The 14888-nt window shown below is 39.3% G+C and overlaps 1 protein-coding gene across 2 annotated transcripts in view; it reads left to right on the forward strand.

Annotated features, from left to right (window-relative positions):
• Positions 1-3088: 3088 nt before the first annotated feature.
• The window catches only part of gig (tuberin), a 619250-nt gene continuing 607450 nt past the window's right edge, over positions 3089-14888 (forward strand). For both annotated transcript variants that reach the window (XM_067150053.2, XM_067150054.2), the window contains exons 1-3: positions 3089-3160; positions 3282-3424; positions 3539-3675. In XM_067150053.2, coding sequence (XP_067006154.2) covers positions 3355-3424; positions 3539-3675 — 207 coding nt within the window. In that variant the 5' untranslated portion in view covers positions 3089-3160; positions 3282-3354. The remainder of the gene's footprint in view (positions 3161-3281; positions 3425-3538; positions 3676-14888) is intronic.

Below are 14888 nucleotides of genomic sequence, written 5' to 3' on the forward strand. Positions count from 1 at the left end.
TATTTGCAATATAAAAAGTACACTGCCCATCTGAGAAAAGTATTCAACGAAAGACGAAGAGAATCTTGGAAATGTTTTATTAACTCCCTCCATAGAAACACCTGTTTGAAGGATATTTGGGCTGCTATAAAAAAACTAGCTCATACGGGATGCAATACAATCGACCAACCACAGTTCGAAAGCATCTCCCAATTTTACGACACATTAACTCCGGACTTCGTTGTTCAAGAATTTCAGCAGTATACTACAACGCCTCTTTCAGATAAATTTCTCACACTCTCCCAACCTATATCTTATCCAGAATTTTTTAACATACTCCAAAAGAAACCCACTTCTGCTCCCGGACCGGACTATATTACCTATAAAATGCTCTCCCACCTTCCTTATCATGCACATGCAATAATCGTAGCGTATTACAATAAAATACTAAACTCAGATGCTCCTCCTTCTGCATGGAATACATTTACGTTGGTACCCATACCGAAACCCAAACTCTCGACTACCAATCTCATCGAATATAGAGGAATCGTTTTAGGATCATGTTTAAGGAAGGTCTTCCTCAGTATTCTTTTGGAAAGGCTTTTATGGTGTCTAGCTCATTACAATTTGCTACCAGTCTATCAATATGTCTTTATAAAAGGAAGAAGCACAGCGGATCCCATTAATATATTATTAACGGATTTGCTGCTAGCACAACAACGCAAACATGGAACAATTGCTGCTTTCCTTGATATCAAAGCTGCCTATGACAACGTGCCCATACAAATGTTACTGTCGAAACTTCATAACTTACACCTCCCTGCTAATTTTATTAAAATACTCCAACATCTTTTATATTTTCGGCGAATGGAAATTACATGCCAAACCTCTATGTCTAATGTACGATACGCGTCTAATGGGTTGCCTCAGGGCGACATTTTAAGTGGCCTATTATTTGCTCTATATTTAAAGGATTTAGAAGGTGTCGTGCTTCGCGATGCAAGAATATTACTTTATGCGGATGATATAGCCATTTATTCTTCTCATGAAAGTCTGGAAGTCTGTAGAACTCATATCACTCGAGCATTAACTGCTGCTAAAGCATGGTTAAACGAGCATGGTTTGGAACTTTCCTCTACTAAAAATGTGGCCATGATTTTCACGCATAAACGCAAGTATAATACAGACTCTTTCAGAATTGCAGATATTACAATTCCGATCGTCCGGGTGCACAAGTATCTTGGTATATTTTTAGATAATAAACTGTCCTGGAAACCCCATTTTGAATACCTTTCAAAAAAGACCCAAAAATTTACTAATATATTGAAATTAACGATTCGACGAAACTGGGGTGCTGATCCCGTAACGGCTTTATTACTTTATCGACATACAATACGCTCGCATTTAGATTATGGATCCTTTTATTTTGATATAGCATCCTCCACTCTTATTCACAAGCTCAACGTAATTCAACATCGAGCACTCCGATTATGTATAGGCGCTTTACCCTCTACCCCAACTAATGCGTTACTTGTTGAAACATGTGACATGCCTCTCCACTATCGCCGTTTGTATTTAGCTTCTAAATTTTTATTGGCCCGAATGGCGCTAGCTAGACATCCTATTCTACCCAAACTACAATTAATGGAGAAATATCGTCAACGTTCTCAACAGCAATCACGAACTCCAGCTTTGTTAGACGCATTCAACTTGACGCGACAATATCATCCTGGCATTCAACAAAATGCTTCACTTCCATACAATACAATGCCATACAATATTATGCACTACAAACCAAATATTGTAGTGTCTCAGCACATTTTCTTTAATAACAGCACAATGCAACTTTCTGAAATGCCTTTAACTAACACTTAAAATGGCAATAAACGATCTAAATCCTACTCTCACAATATATACAGACGGATCCAAACAACATGTAGGCACGGGAGCCGCATATTACATTCCGCAGTTACACGTCCGCGAGCAATACACACTTCCAAACTATGCCTCAATTTTTACTGCTGAGGCTTTCGCTATACGACAAGCTTTGATATACATAAAAAATAATCATATCTCCACAGCGATCATTTTTACCGACTCCTTAAGTGTACTTCAAAGTTTAATGCCACACAAGTCGTATAAAAATTGGTATATCTGCAATATTCGACGCCTTTTATTTGAACTCGAAAAAAATGGTGCTGATATAACTCTAACATGGATAAAAGGTCACTCGAACAACGCAGGCAATGATCAGGCTGATAAAATGGCAAAACAAGCTGCATACGGAACCGGAATCAATGCTTCCATAGCCCTTCCGTACACAGATTTCACACCGATTATTAAACTTGCTGTTCAACAAAAATGGCAGCACATTTGGACACAATCAGCGAAACTCAAAGGAAAATATTACTATCAGCTGCAACCAAGTATTGCTAGTCGACCATGGTTTTCAATAACAAAATATTCACGCAGGCATATTACAACACTTATCAGATTACGCTTTAATCAGGCTTTGACTCCGGCTTATAAATTCAAATTAAAGTTAGTGGATTCACCCATGTGCCCATGCAATAATAGTCTGGCCGACATTAATCACCTATTCTTTCAATGTTCTCATTACGCCCTACATAGAAAACGTTTTTTCCACACTTTACGCTCGCAAAACGTACCAGTACCCACAACAGTCACTCGCCTCGTTCAACAGCCTGTACCTTCACTTGTTCTTGCTATTCAAGAATTTTTGGATAATTGTAACATTAAACTCTAACTTCTTTTGACTAGAGAGTGTTATGAGCTTAACTCGCATCCTCCTCTACATAACTGTAACTCAATCTCTTTGCTGTAACCTATGAAGACGTCACGTTCTCGACCTGTAACCCTAGTGTTTCTTGCGTGTTTTTACAAGTGTTGATCAACTCTATCAGTCATAAGCAAATCTCAGTATATACTTCTATGGAAGATTTGTGATAAAATAAGTGTTGCGACTGGGTAATGGCTTTTTAGCAGCGCCCAAGAAAATCCCAAGAAGAAGAAGAAGAACTGTTTTGCCTCCGTCGGAGATCGAGCAGGCTGTGCATGAGTGAAATAACAAGAAGAAGAAGGAGGAGAAGAAGAAGATAGATATCGCTACTCCTGTCAAAAGCGAAACAAATCTAACCTCTCCTGAAATTCAATTTTCAAGGTATTTTTAGAGGAGTGTCGTCAATTGAGTGGATATTTCTTTTGGTCCGTTAAAGGAAGAGTGAAACAATCAAGCTTTCCGTGCACAAGAGAGATTTATATGTATCCGTTCTTGATTTCAGGAATGAACACTATTTATTCACGGAAAAGTACCTTGGTTTGAAATATAACACCTACCAAAATCCGGCTTTTAAGATGAGCGCAAAAGATAAAACATTTCAAGAAAAGTTAAAACAGTTCTTTCGAATAAACCGAGGAGGAACAGGTACTGTAGTTCAACTGTGTAAGGTTAAATGCAAATAATTATAGTTTAAAGCTTCTGCTGAAAAATCAGATTCTCTGATATGTTTGAACAACTATTCACAGTTTTATTTTTCAGGTAATATTAAAGGTCGGGTAGACTTTTCGCTGACAGCTGATATTGAAAAGGATCTTGGTCCTGAAACCCCTATAAATCATCGGACTAAAGTTATCAAGGAACTGAGTGAAGCCGTTATGTACAACCGTTTGGAAGATGTAAGTAATTTTAGTAAATTTGTGACCGAGATTATTTAGTGTGTGCTATGTTTCTGAGGACCGTTACTACATGTCATCGTAATTTTTGTGTGCATTTATTTGAAAAGTCTCGCTATTCACTGGGGTTGATTTTCTTGTAGTGATGTTTACTAATTGCAAACTTTGTTTTTGTTTGATTTTGGAATTAATATTTAGTCATCATTTAAATCTACTATTTCTAGGTTATCAGTTGGTGTTCATTCATCAATTTTGTTGTTTTAGGGCTGTTGTCTAGGTGGTCGATTCCATATCAGTTGTTTCCTTAGCCTTTTCTTAAATGTTTTTCAAAGCACTCTGAAATTTATTGAACATTGCCCTTGATCAGTTATTCCAATTCCATACTCCTTGTTCTATAAATGAATATTTGCCCAGGTTTGTCATCTTAAATTCCAATTTTATCTTCATATTATGATCTTTCCTATTGCAAGTAATGAAAATCATTTTATTTTCCGTATTGAAAGAATCTCAATAATAATAATAATAATAATATAAAAGAATTTATTGGACTCCAACCTATTCAATACATTACTGGATGTTAACATTTAACATTTTTAGTTAAACATCGTTAAAATGGAGACATGTTTCGCCCTCCATGTGGGGCATCATCAGTCATATCAAAGCACCTCAAAATTAAACATGTCTCCATTTTAACGATGTTTAACTAAAAATGTTAAATGTTAACATCCAGTAATGTATTGAATAGGTTGGAGTCCAAAAATTCTTTTATATTATTATTATTATCTTTCCTATTGTTAAAAGTTCTACTCGCTGAGCAAGTGGCCGTGCGGTTAGGATCGTGCAGCTGTGAGCTTGCATTCCAGAGAGGGTGGGTTCGAACCTCACTGTTGGTAACTCTGAAGATAGTTCTCCATGGTTTCCCATTTTCACACCAGGAAGATGCTGGAACTGTACCTTAAGGCTATGGCTGCTTCCTTCCCACTCATAGCCCTTTTTCTATTTCATTGTCGTTCAATGTAAAGCGAATAGTTAAAAAAAATAGTTCTGCTCAAGCTTATTCGTCTACCAATATTATTCCACGTCATCTTTTCACAGACACAGCTCGGAACATACCACTTATTACAAGTTATACATCTCATCATTGGTTCCATATTGAGCAACATATAGCTTTATTTAGAAAGGCATATTCTGTTGTTGAAGCCAGGCTGAGTGGCTCAGATGGTTAAGGCACTGGCTTTCTGAGCCCAAGTTGGCAGGTTCGATCCTGGCTCTGTCCGGTGGTATTTGAAGGTGCTCAAATATGTTAGCCAGGAGTTGGCAAATTTTCTGGCACGTGAAAGAACTCCTACACGGCAAAATTTTGGGAATAACATCATCATCATCTTTTGTTGGAAATCTCCAAGAACAAATTGTGCTGCTTTCCTTTGGATCTCTTCCAGTTCTCATATCAAGTAGTCCTAGTGTGGGTCCCATACACTGGAACCATACTCTAATTGGGGTCTTGACTCATATGCCCTCTCTTTTTCAACCTTACTACAACCCCTAAATACCCTCATAACCATGTGAAGAGATCTGTAACCTTTCTTTACAACCTCGTTAATGTGATTAGGCAGGAGGCTACGTTTTTCTAATTAAAAATCTCCTCCATTGTATTTTTTTGCTAATATGTTATAAAGATGGTAATGCACAATATCTGGTCATAGTGAAGTAGAATGCTTGGATGAAATTTTAAACCTTCTTGTTCTAGTCAGTGAGTCAGCGTATGCGACTCCAATTATATTACCAAATCATCCAGATAGCTAGAGAGTTGCCAGAAAAGATCTCTAGTTTTGTTTTGTTTTTACTTTTTGCCGGGCTGAGTGGCTCAGACGGTTAAGGCGCTGGCCTTCTAACCCCAACTTGGCAGGTTCGATCCTGGCTCAGTCCGGTGGTATTTGAAGGTGCTCAAATACATCAGCCTTGTGTCGGTAGATTTACTGGCACGTAAAAGAACTCCTGCGGGACTAAATTCCGGCACCTCGACATCTCCAAAAACCGTAAAAGAGTAGTTAGTGGGACGTAAAACAAATAACATTATTATTATTATTATTATTATTATTATTGTTTTTACTTAGGAATTGTGCCTTGTGGTTACTCATTTATATTGAAATTCATTATCCATATTGCTGACAGTACAAAACTCACAGTATCGGTATTTCTTTAGAAAGGAGTTTTGGTTTAGGATAGGTTGTTCCACTAAGCCTCAAGCAGCAAGATGGTGCTTATGGCAGATATCTTAGGTTTAGGTGGTCAAATGGACTGTATTGCTATTGGCCTATCCAAGGCTTTTGATAGGGTAGATCATGGAAGACTATTGACAAAAATGAGGGCTACTGAACTGGATAAAAGAGTGGTTGATTGGGTTACTAAATTCCTAGAAAATATAACTCCGAGTATTAGAGTAGGTGAAGTATTATATGATCCTGTGACGATTAAGAGAGGGATTTGACAAGACAGTGTTACTGAACCTTCATGCTTTCTTATATATATGTATCTGATATGAGTAAAGGACTGGAATCACACTTCAGGCCTCTTGCTGATGATTTTATACTGCATAACATAATAATAAATTACAAGATTGTGAGTGACTGCAAAAAAGACCGACAATGTTGTAAGATGGACAGCAGATAGTGATATGATGGCAAATGAGGTGAAAAGTCAGGTTGCAAGTTTTGTCATGAAGAAAAGTTCTCTCAGTTTTAATTGCTATATTGAAGGGGTGCAAGTCAATATGAGAAAAGATTTTCATTGAGGTAGGCATTAAGGAGGTTGTAAATAAATGTTACAGATCACTTGATGTGGTTATGAGGTTTTTTACGGGTTGCAGTAAGGATGGAGGTGGGCGTAATCAGTCTTATGACCCTGACAGGAAAGGCAGAAGTAGTGATGGATTTTATGAGAAAGAGAGTCTAGAAATAATGGGGTTTAGGGAAGTTAAATGGAAGTGGAAAGAAAAGAGGAGAATGAGGAACGGATATACACTATACTGCAGAGTCGAGAGGCAAAAAATGGTGTGGGCCTGATAATTTCAAAACATTTGGAGAAGTACGTGGATATGGTAGAGTACATCGACAGGATAATGAAAATTAGACTGAGAATGAGGAACGAAGTGAAGGACTTAATTACAAATGTATATGCACCACAGACAGGGGACAAAGAGGAGGATATTGAGGAATTCCTGGAAAAACGAAAAGGAGATAACTGAGGTGGAATTGATTATAATGGGAGATGTAAATGCACAAGTGAGAAACAAAAGACAAGGAAAAAAAGAAGTAATTGGATATGGGAAAAGGAATGTAGAAGGAGAAACTACTGGAGTTTTGTAAGAGGAATGGAATGTGATCGTGGGCAATGCAAGGTTTCAGAAGAAGAAAACAGCAGGAAAATTTATAAGATATGTTAGGGGTGACAGAAGAATAAAATCAGTGATTGATTACTTTCTGGTGGAAAGGACAATCACACAGTTTATGGATGAAACAGCTTTATCACGAGAAACATTCGATTGAGATCATATGGGTATGAGTGGGGAAAATGGAAACATTAAAGGAGATAAGAGAAAGTAAAATAAAAGTGTGGAAATTAAGAGGAGGAATTTCTGTAGAGACTGAAACAACAAATTCCAGTTACTGAAGTAGGAAGTATGGAAGATGAATGGTCCAACTTCAAAAGGGCATTTGTAAGTGGGGTAGTGAGTGCCTATGGTAGAATATCAGGGTATCCATTTTTGGGAAAAATGGAAAATGGAGAGCACAAGAAAAAAAAAATGCAGAAAATATGCAGTGAAAACACAGGGAAATGACTTGTCTCATCAAAATGATGCTTTCGATCTGAGTCCGGACCTGAACCGAACCGAATGATCGATTGAGGCTGATATGTAGACGCTATGCAAGTCATACGCAGAGAGTAGTAATTTGAGAGAAAAATAGAAACAGATGGAGTGAGCGCATATGATGGTGAAGGAGAGGGAATAAAAAAGACACACTTCTGCTAACTGCTCGAAGGTGGCAGTACAGTACGCACAACTTTTAGTGATACCTGGGCTCCTAGCGCTGAATCGGTAGACCTCGGTTATCTTCGAGATTCGTATGGGCAACCTTTGAAACACAAACTATGACTCTAGTATGCATTGCGCCGGGCTGAGGCGCTGGCCTTCTGACCTCAACTTGGTAGGTTCGATCCTGGCTCAGTCCGGTGGTATTTGAAGGTGCTCAAATACGTCAGCCTCGTGTCGGTAGATTTACTGGCACGTAAAAGAACTCCTGCAGGACTAAATTCCGGCACCTCGGGGTCTCCGAAAACCGTAAAAGTAGTTAGTGGGATGTAAAGCAAATATCATTATTATTAGTATGCATTGCCGTGAGACATCTGGCGTACACTTGACGTGCTAGTACTGTTGTTGTTTACACAGCAAAGTCAAAATACAGAATTCATGCTAGGAACAAGATTCGCATCGAGAAATGTTATATAACAGGGCTGGCCACAACGAGGCTCGCGAGCCGCATGCGGCTCTTGAGTCAGTCTTGTGCGGCTCTTGACACCGACCCTAGAGTAAAATTAAATTATATAATTAATGGAATCTAACGACATCTTGCGGCTGGCGGCAGTTGTGTGCTGTTTCAGTACAGTATCGACACTCGCTACTTCCTATACGTGAACGCGACTGGCTTCACCTCACAACACTGGCTCACTGACACACTCTCCCGCTCAAAGCAATATCTCCCTTGTAAAGATATTTCTGAATTGGCCCAGACTGTATTTAGGTTTCATAGCAAGTTGAAGCTTTTTGGGAAAGACCTTCAGACTAAAAATTTTCTCACTTCAAATGTTTGAAGAAAATTACTGAATGCCTTCCTGACGTTCAGATGGAAACTGAAGATTACATGAGTAAAATGTCTGGCCTTTCTGTAGAAATCAATGGCAGATTTAATGATTTGAGATCACTTAAACCTTCATTTTCATTCCCGGAAAATTATTTTTCTCTTGATGTGGGCGATGGCATTCCTGTTTCATCACCAATGACAAAGGATACAGCAGCTGTAGAGTTGGAGCTTCTGTGTAGTGTAGAAAATAAATGTTCCTTCATTTGTTATAACATGAAAAATGTGTATTCATTTTTTATACCATTTTCTAAACATGCTCCCGAAATTTTTTCTCCTAAATTTGCGCCTCTCAGAAGTAAGTTTAGTGGCCACCCCTGTTATATAATGTTATATACTGTGTGTGTTTGTGACGCAGCTGTTGGCTTAAGATAATAAAGGTTTAGAAAATTCATATCGATCGATCATTCTATCGATTCAACTCAAATTTCATTTCCGTTCAGTAGGCATTATTACCAGAACTGGAAGAGCTCCCTCCTTACTCCTCACCCCCTAAAACCAGGTATCACTAAAAGTTGTGCGTATTGTACATGAGGTGTATGAGATATCTAGTATTACATTAGTTAGAGCATTGTGTAGCTTACAATTCACTGTTAATGATAACGTAATTCTAGGTCTTCAGTTTGGTAGTAAAATTAAATGTTTGCAGATAGTAACTTTCCCCCATTAATTTGTAATTGCTTTCTTTTCATTAAACCAAAATTTAAATAATAATACACACCTCAAAAAAACCTTCCGCATCATCTGTGGTTCCCATGAACCTACTATGCTGGCATAGCAGGGGGAGAGGTGATACTCCCACGTGGCGGGTCCCAGGTGGCGGATAGGGGGTCCTAACTGGCTTGCCGACGGACTTGAGGGAAATAAAATACCTCTCGCGGACCAAACACAAAACCCCCCTGTGGGTGGGGGACGCAGAGGAAGAATACACCCACGGTATCCCCTGCTTGTCGTAAGAGGCAACTAAAAGGGGCAACCAAGGGATGATCCAATTTGAACCATGAGACTACTTGTAATTAGTACCATCATGCAGGGAACACCATGGGTCGCATTTACTTGTGCGTAGTACCACTATGTTAGGTATGCAATAGGTTTGTGATTAGTAGCGACAGTGTGTGAATCAGGAGGTGGGTCCTGCAGTACCTGTGATTCATACCCCTATATAAGCGACACCATGGTTCTGCCTTATCTGTGCTCAGTTCCCACCATGTGAGGAATTCTACGGCATAGTACGAGTCCTTGTGGTTAGTCCATTTACATGAAGAACGTCATAGGTTTGCGTTGCCTGTAAATAGCGTCGCAATATGCGAAACACCATAGGTCTGTGTTACATGTGCGCATTACACTACCTGTGAATAGTACCATAGTGTGTGCAATACCGCGAGTCTATGCTACTTTTGATTAGTATCACAACATTACACATAGCATGGTTCTACTTTCCTAGCAATAAATACCATTATGAGGGGCCAATGACCTGGATTTTGGACCCGTTTCAACTATAAGCATAAACAGTTCAGCATCGTACTATAGTAGCAGTCCCTTGTTCAGTAATACTATTGTTTTGTGCCAGCTTCTCTGCATGTGCGGCACTGTGGGTCAGATCCACTGATCGTTTTAAATTCATATCCGTCCATCCATTCATTCTTCGTCCTCACGTTTTGAATTCTGGTCATTGGAGGATTTTGGACTTTTTAAGTTGTCATTTCATTTAGTCTCATTTCGTACCATTAGGGGCCGATGACCTCGATGTTAAGCCCCTTTGAACAACAAACATCAATCAGTCATCTGCGGTTCTGGGTTCTTAGGTTGCTGATGACCTCAGGGAATGTATGGGATGCAAATACACACTTTGTCAAGCGTAACATGATTGGTGTAAAGAAAAAGCAACAACAGGCACAAAACAATCTCTATTCTTTGGCAACATGCATCCGCCTATCGAATGTCGGAATCTGATTCTGCCTCTCAGTATTGTATTACTCCACCCCGTGAAGTGAAGTGAAGCATGATTGGACCCATCGTTGCATGCTGTCCAAAAGGCAGTTGAGGCTGTCTTGGTCGATCCTGTCCCACTCTTTAACAGCAGACCTCTGGCGAGGTGAGAGGTGGATTTGTTCATCGTCACACTGCCTGTTTCAGCGTATCTCAGACACGTACAATGAGATTCATGTCTGAGACACCACAGGCCAGTCCAGCTAATGTATGTGGGCCTCCAGGAGGAAGAGGTTCAGAAGATTGGAGAAGTGTGCACACGCGTTATCTTGCAGAACGAATCTGTCGCCAAAATGTTGTTAGTATGATTGTACGATGGCCCGAGGATTCTGTTCTGGTATTGTATACCAATCATATTGCTCTCTACAATGATGAGTGGTGTCTGACATCCATACATAATGCTGCCCCAAAACATGATAGTTCTGCCTCGTTGTTGGGCATGTAGGATGGCGTACATGGCATTACCTCTCTCCAAACACTCATCCAACAGTTATCCAACATTATACACACTAGACACTCATCTGTGAAGAGGACCAGCCGCCATTTTTCCATAGTCCAGTCCGAATGTTCCCTTGCCCATTTGTAACCTGGCGTCATGGTGTTGGGATGAATGTGCAAATGCTTGCCAAGGTGGTCTTTATGGAGACTATTTCTGATTGTCTTTGTAGATACAGCCCTGCCAGTTGCCTGCCATAAGTCATTACTCAGTTCTGTTCTGGTGTCTGCCAGTTTCCTGTGAGCCAGGAGTCGCACATATTGGTCATCAGCCGCTGTTGTTTACCACGCACAACCACTACGAGCATGATCTTCAATATTTTTTGTTATATGATAGTGGTTGTATGTCCTGACAACTTTGCTATGGTGTACACCAGCCAGGCCGGCAATTGCCCTCACAAACAGGTTTTGCTGACGCAATGTCACCATGGGCGTATCAAAAGCGGTAATTACTTGTCGAGGCATGTCTGTATACTGCACAAGACACAAATGTGCTCTCGTCATGTTATGTCCAGAGGTAACAGTAATAGCATACTCTTCTGGACTGTTCTGAGACTGAGTGTATTACTTCCATATCCACTAAGAGGTAGTATTACAAGTCATTCAGACGTCTGTTTGTCAAGCAACAAATTTTAGAGCAAACATCCTTCACGAACGAAAAATGCAGATGGTGCCAAACCTTTTTTGAGTTGTGTATTATAAATTATAAAGAAAATAACTCATCTTCTTAAAGTTCTTTTTAAAACACCCGAACTGAGCTGGGGCTGTACCTTAAGGCCATAGCTGCTTCCTTCCCACTCCTAGTCCTTCCCTACCCCATCGTCACCTTAAGACCTATCTGTGTCGGTGTGACGTAATGCAACTTGAAAAACAAGGGGTGAATGTTTTAAAAGTTATCCATGTAATTTGCATAACGTTTGTGTGCTAACTATTATGGACTGCCCGTAATTATTACGGATTCTGCCTTAAGGAGAAATTATTATAGAAAAGCAAAATTATCACAGAAAATAATTCTACAAAGAATGGAATGCGTTAGTGGTGCTTTTTTCTATGCTCACTAGTTGACTAGCATACGTATTCGAATGACACTTCCATTTTTTAAAGAAACTGGGAACTTTTTCCCGAGTTTCTGTTATGAGCGTGTTTAGTAACTAGAAATCTCACTCACGCCAATTTCAAGAATATGTTCCCTGATGAACACCGGCATTAGTTTGAAGAGTGATTGACTAATGACTTGCTGTGAGCAATTTAATTCATTTTCGTTGTAGTGTTTCTTGTAGTGGCTGTGTATGATGGGATTACTGATAACCCACTTCACAGATAACTTCTAGCCTATTTAGCTTACTGAAAGTTCTTTTTGCCATTTTAAGTCTTCTCCTCTTCTTCATCCATTCCCTTTTCCAGATTCTCTACGGGTAGGGTATGGTACCAAAGCCCTCCACCGTACTCGATCTTTCCACCATTCCTCTTCTAGTACTTTATTGCTATAGACTCCTCTATTTGCAATACAGTCCACAACAGAGTTCCTCCATCTCATTCTAGGCCATCCCGTAGGCCTCTTTCCATTCTCTGTATCCATGAATGTTCTCTCTCCTGGTATTCTCATCATGTGTCCAAACCATTTTAGCTTTGCTACATCAATATCTTCTTGAAGTTTACACACTCCCATGCTTCTCCTTATTTCCTCATTTCGTATTCTATCTCGTCTTGTCTTTTCCTGTATGCTCCTCAAGAACCTCATTTCAGCTGCTTGTATCTTACTTTAGTTCCGCTTAGTCAATGTCCAGATTGCTGAAGCATAAGTTAGCATAGGTTTATAATAGGACGAGTATAAAACCTTCTTGCACTTCATTGGCACATCTTTGTTCCATACAATGTCTCTCACACACTGGTAGAAACTTGCAGACTGCTGTATTCTTAAATCAATTTCTCCATCCAATTTCCATCTTGTGACATTGTACTGCCCAAATAATAAAAAATTTTCACTACGTCAAGAGGTTCATTTTCTATTTTTATCACTCCCCTGGATTTTCTGTTACCTCTCGTCATGATCAAAGTCTTGCTTTTCGCAGTACTAATCTACATTCCAAAATTTCTTATTTCCTCCTTCCATAAATCAACTTGTGTCCGTACTTCTTCATTATCTCCCCAAACTACAATGTCATCAGCAAAGAGCGTAGACTTTACTTGCTCGCCCATCATCTTCTCCATAATATTATGTAGAATTCTATCCTTGATGACAATGAAGAGTAAGATAGACAATACACTTCCCTGTCTTAAGCCTGTATCAACTCTGAACCATTCAGTTTGACCCACTTTGGTTCTAACACACCTTTTGCAATTTTGATACAATGCTATTACCATCTGAATTGTTTCATTCCCAATCTGTGCCTCTGTCAATGTTTTCCATACCAAATTGCTTGGGACACTGTCATATGCCTTTTCAATATCTAGAAACGTTACTACCATGTCCTTTCCATATTACCAATACCTTTCTATCATTTGACACAATGTAAATATTGGGTCAAATGTGGACCTGCCTCTTCTGAATCCATACTGGTGTTTTGCCAATTTTCCCTCTACTCTGTCTCTTATTCGTCTATGCAAGATTCTTTCAAGGATCTTATCTGTATGAGATATCATTGTCACTCCTCTGTAATTTTCACATTGCTTCCTGTCTCCTTTCTTGAATATTGGTATAATGACCCTTTCGTCCACTCTTTTGGAACATTCTTTTCTCTCCATATCACTCTGAATAGTCTATACAACCACTGTAGATCAACTGCTCGTGCTGCTATTAGCATTTCTGTGGTGACCTCGTCAATTCCAGCTGCCTTGCCTCTTTTAAATCTTTTAGTGGCCCACTCAACCTCTGCCATGGACACCTCGTTTTCCTTATCTTCCATCTGCATTTGATTTCTCCTTGTACTGAGGTATTTTGCACGTTGTAAAGCTGTTGAGAGTATTTTTCCTACCTCTGCAATATATCCTGCTTATGTGTCATCACTTCCTCCTGTTCATTTTTAGTGAAGTTAGCACCTTCACCTGGGTTTTTCTTCTTTTTAACCCCCTGGAATAAGACCTTTTTGCTTTTGGTTGTATCCTCTTGCAGAGATTCATTGAATTTTTGCCAGCATTTTTTTTTCTTTTCTTTTTTTGTCTTCTTGAACCACCTTGGAGCACTCCTTCTTGCAGTGCCTGTGTTCTGTTTTGCATTTTGTTGTTTTAAGTGTTCAGCAAAAATGTTTCTAGATGATGATTCCAGAGTATAATAAATATGCTCGAGCGTCGCTGTTATTTACCATGCCCCACTAAATTTAATGCAGGGAAAACAGGAATATCCCAGGGAAAATACAGGAAAAACTGTTTTCAGTTTCTAGTAGTTGAGACAAGCAGTGGAAGGAAAGAAGGCATGGCAAGAATTGAATAGAGGGGGAAAAAAAAAAGTTGTATTTGCAGTAAAATCTGCTTTTAGTGGGTCCTTTATGAACCAGAAAACTGTCCACATCGGAAAATTTTGCCAGTCTCGTGAATTTTGATTTAATATTCATGTAAGTTTACCTGTATTTAGCGGAACTTGTCTGACGCGGAAACGGAAAGAAATTTTGCTAGTATAACAGAAAAAAATGTTAATTTCCTTTCTAATCCTTTTCAGTGCGTGTATTCTGAATTGACCTGTGATGTAATTTGGATTGCAGAAGCTGTGAAAGGAGTGTCGCCAAATATGTAAGTACGTCAGTGCTTTCTCAAAGCCAAGTTAGCCTCTCATGCTGGTGAAGTAACCATAATAAACAAAAATACTGATGTGCTACAACA

The sequence above is a fragment of the Anabrus simplex genome, chromosome 6, assembly GCF_040414725.1.
Source record: "Anabrus simplex isolate iqAnaSimp1 chromosome 6, ASM4041472v1, whole genome shotgun sequence".
In the NCBI taxonomy this organism is placed as follows: domain Eukaryota; kingdom Metazoa; phylum Arthropoda; class Insecta; order Orthoptera; family Tettigoniidae; genus Anabrus; species Anabrus simplex.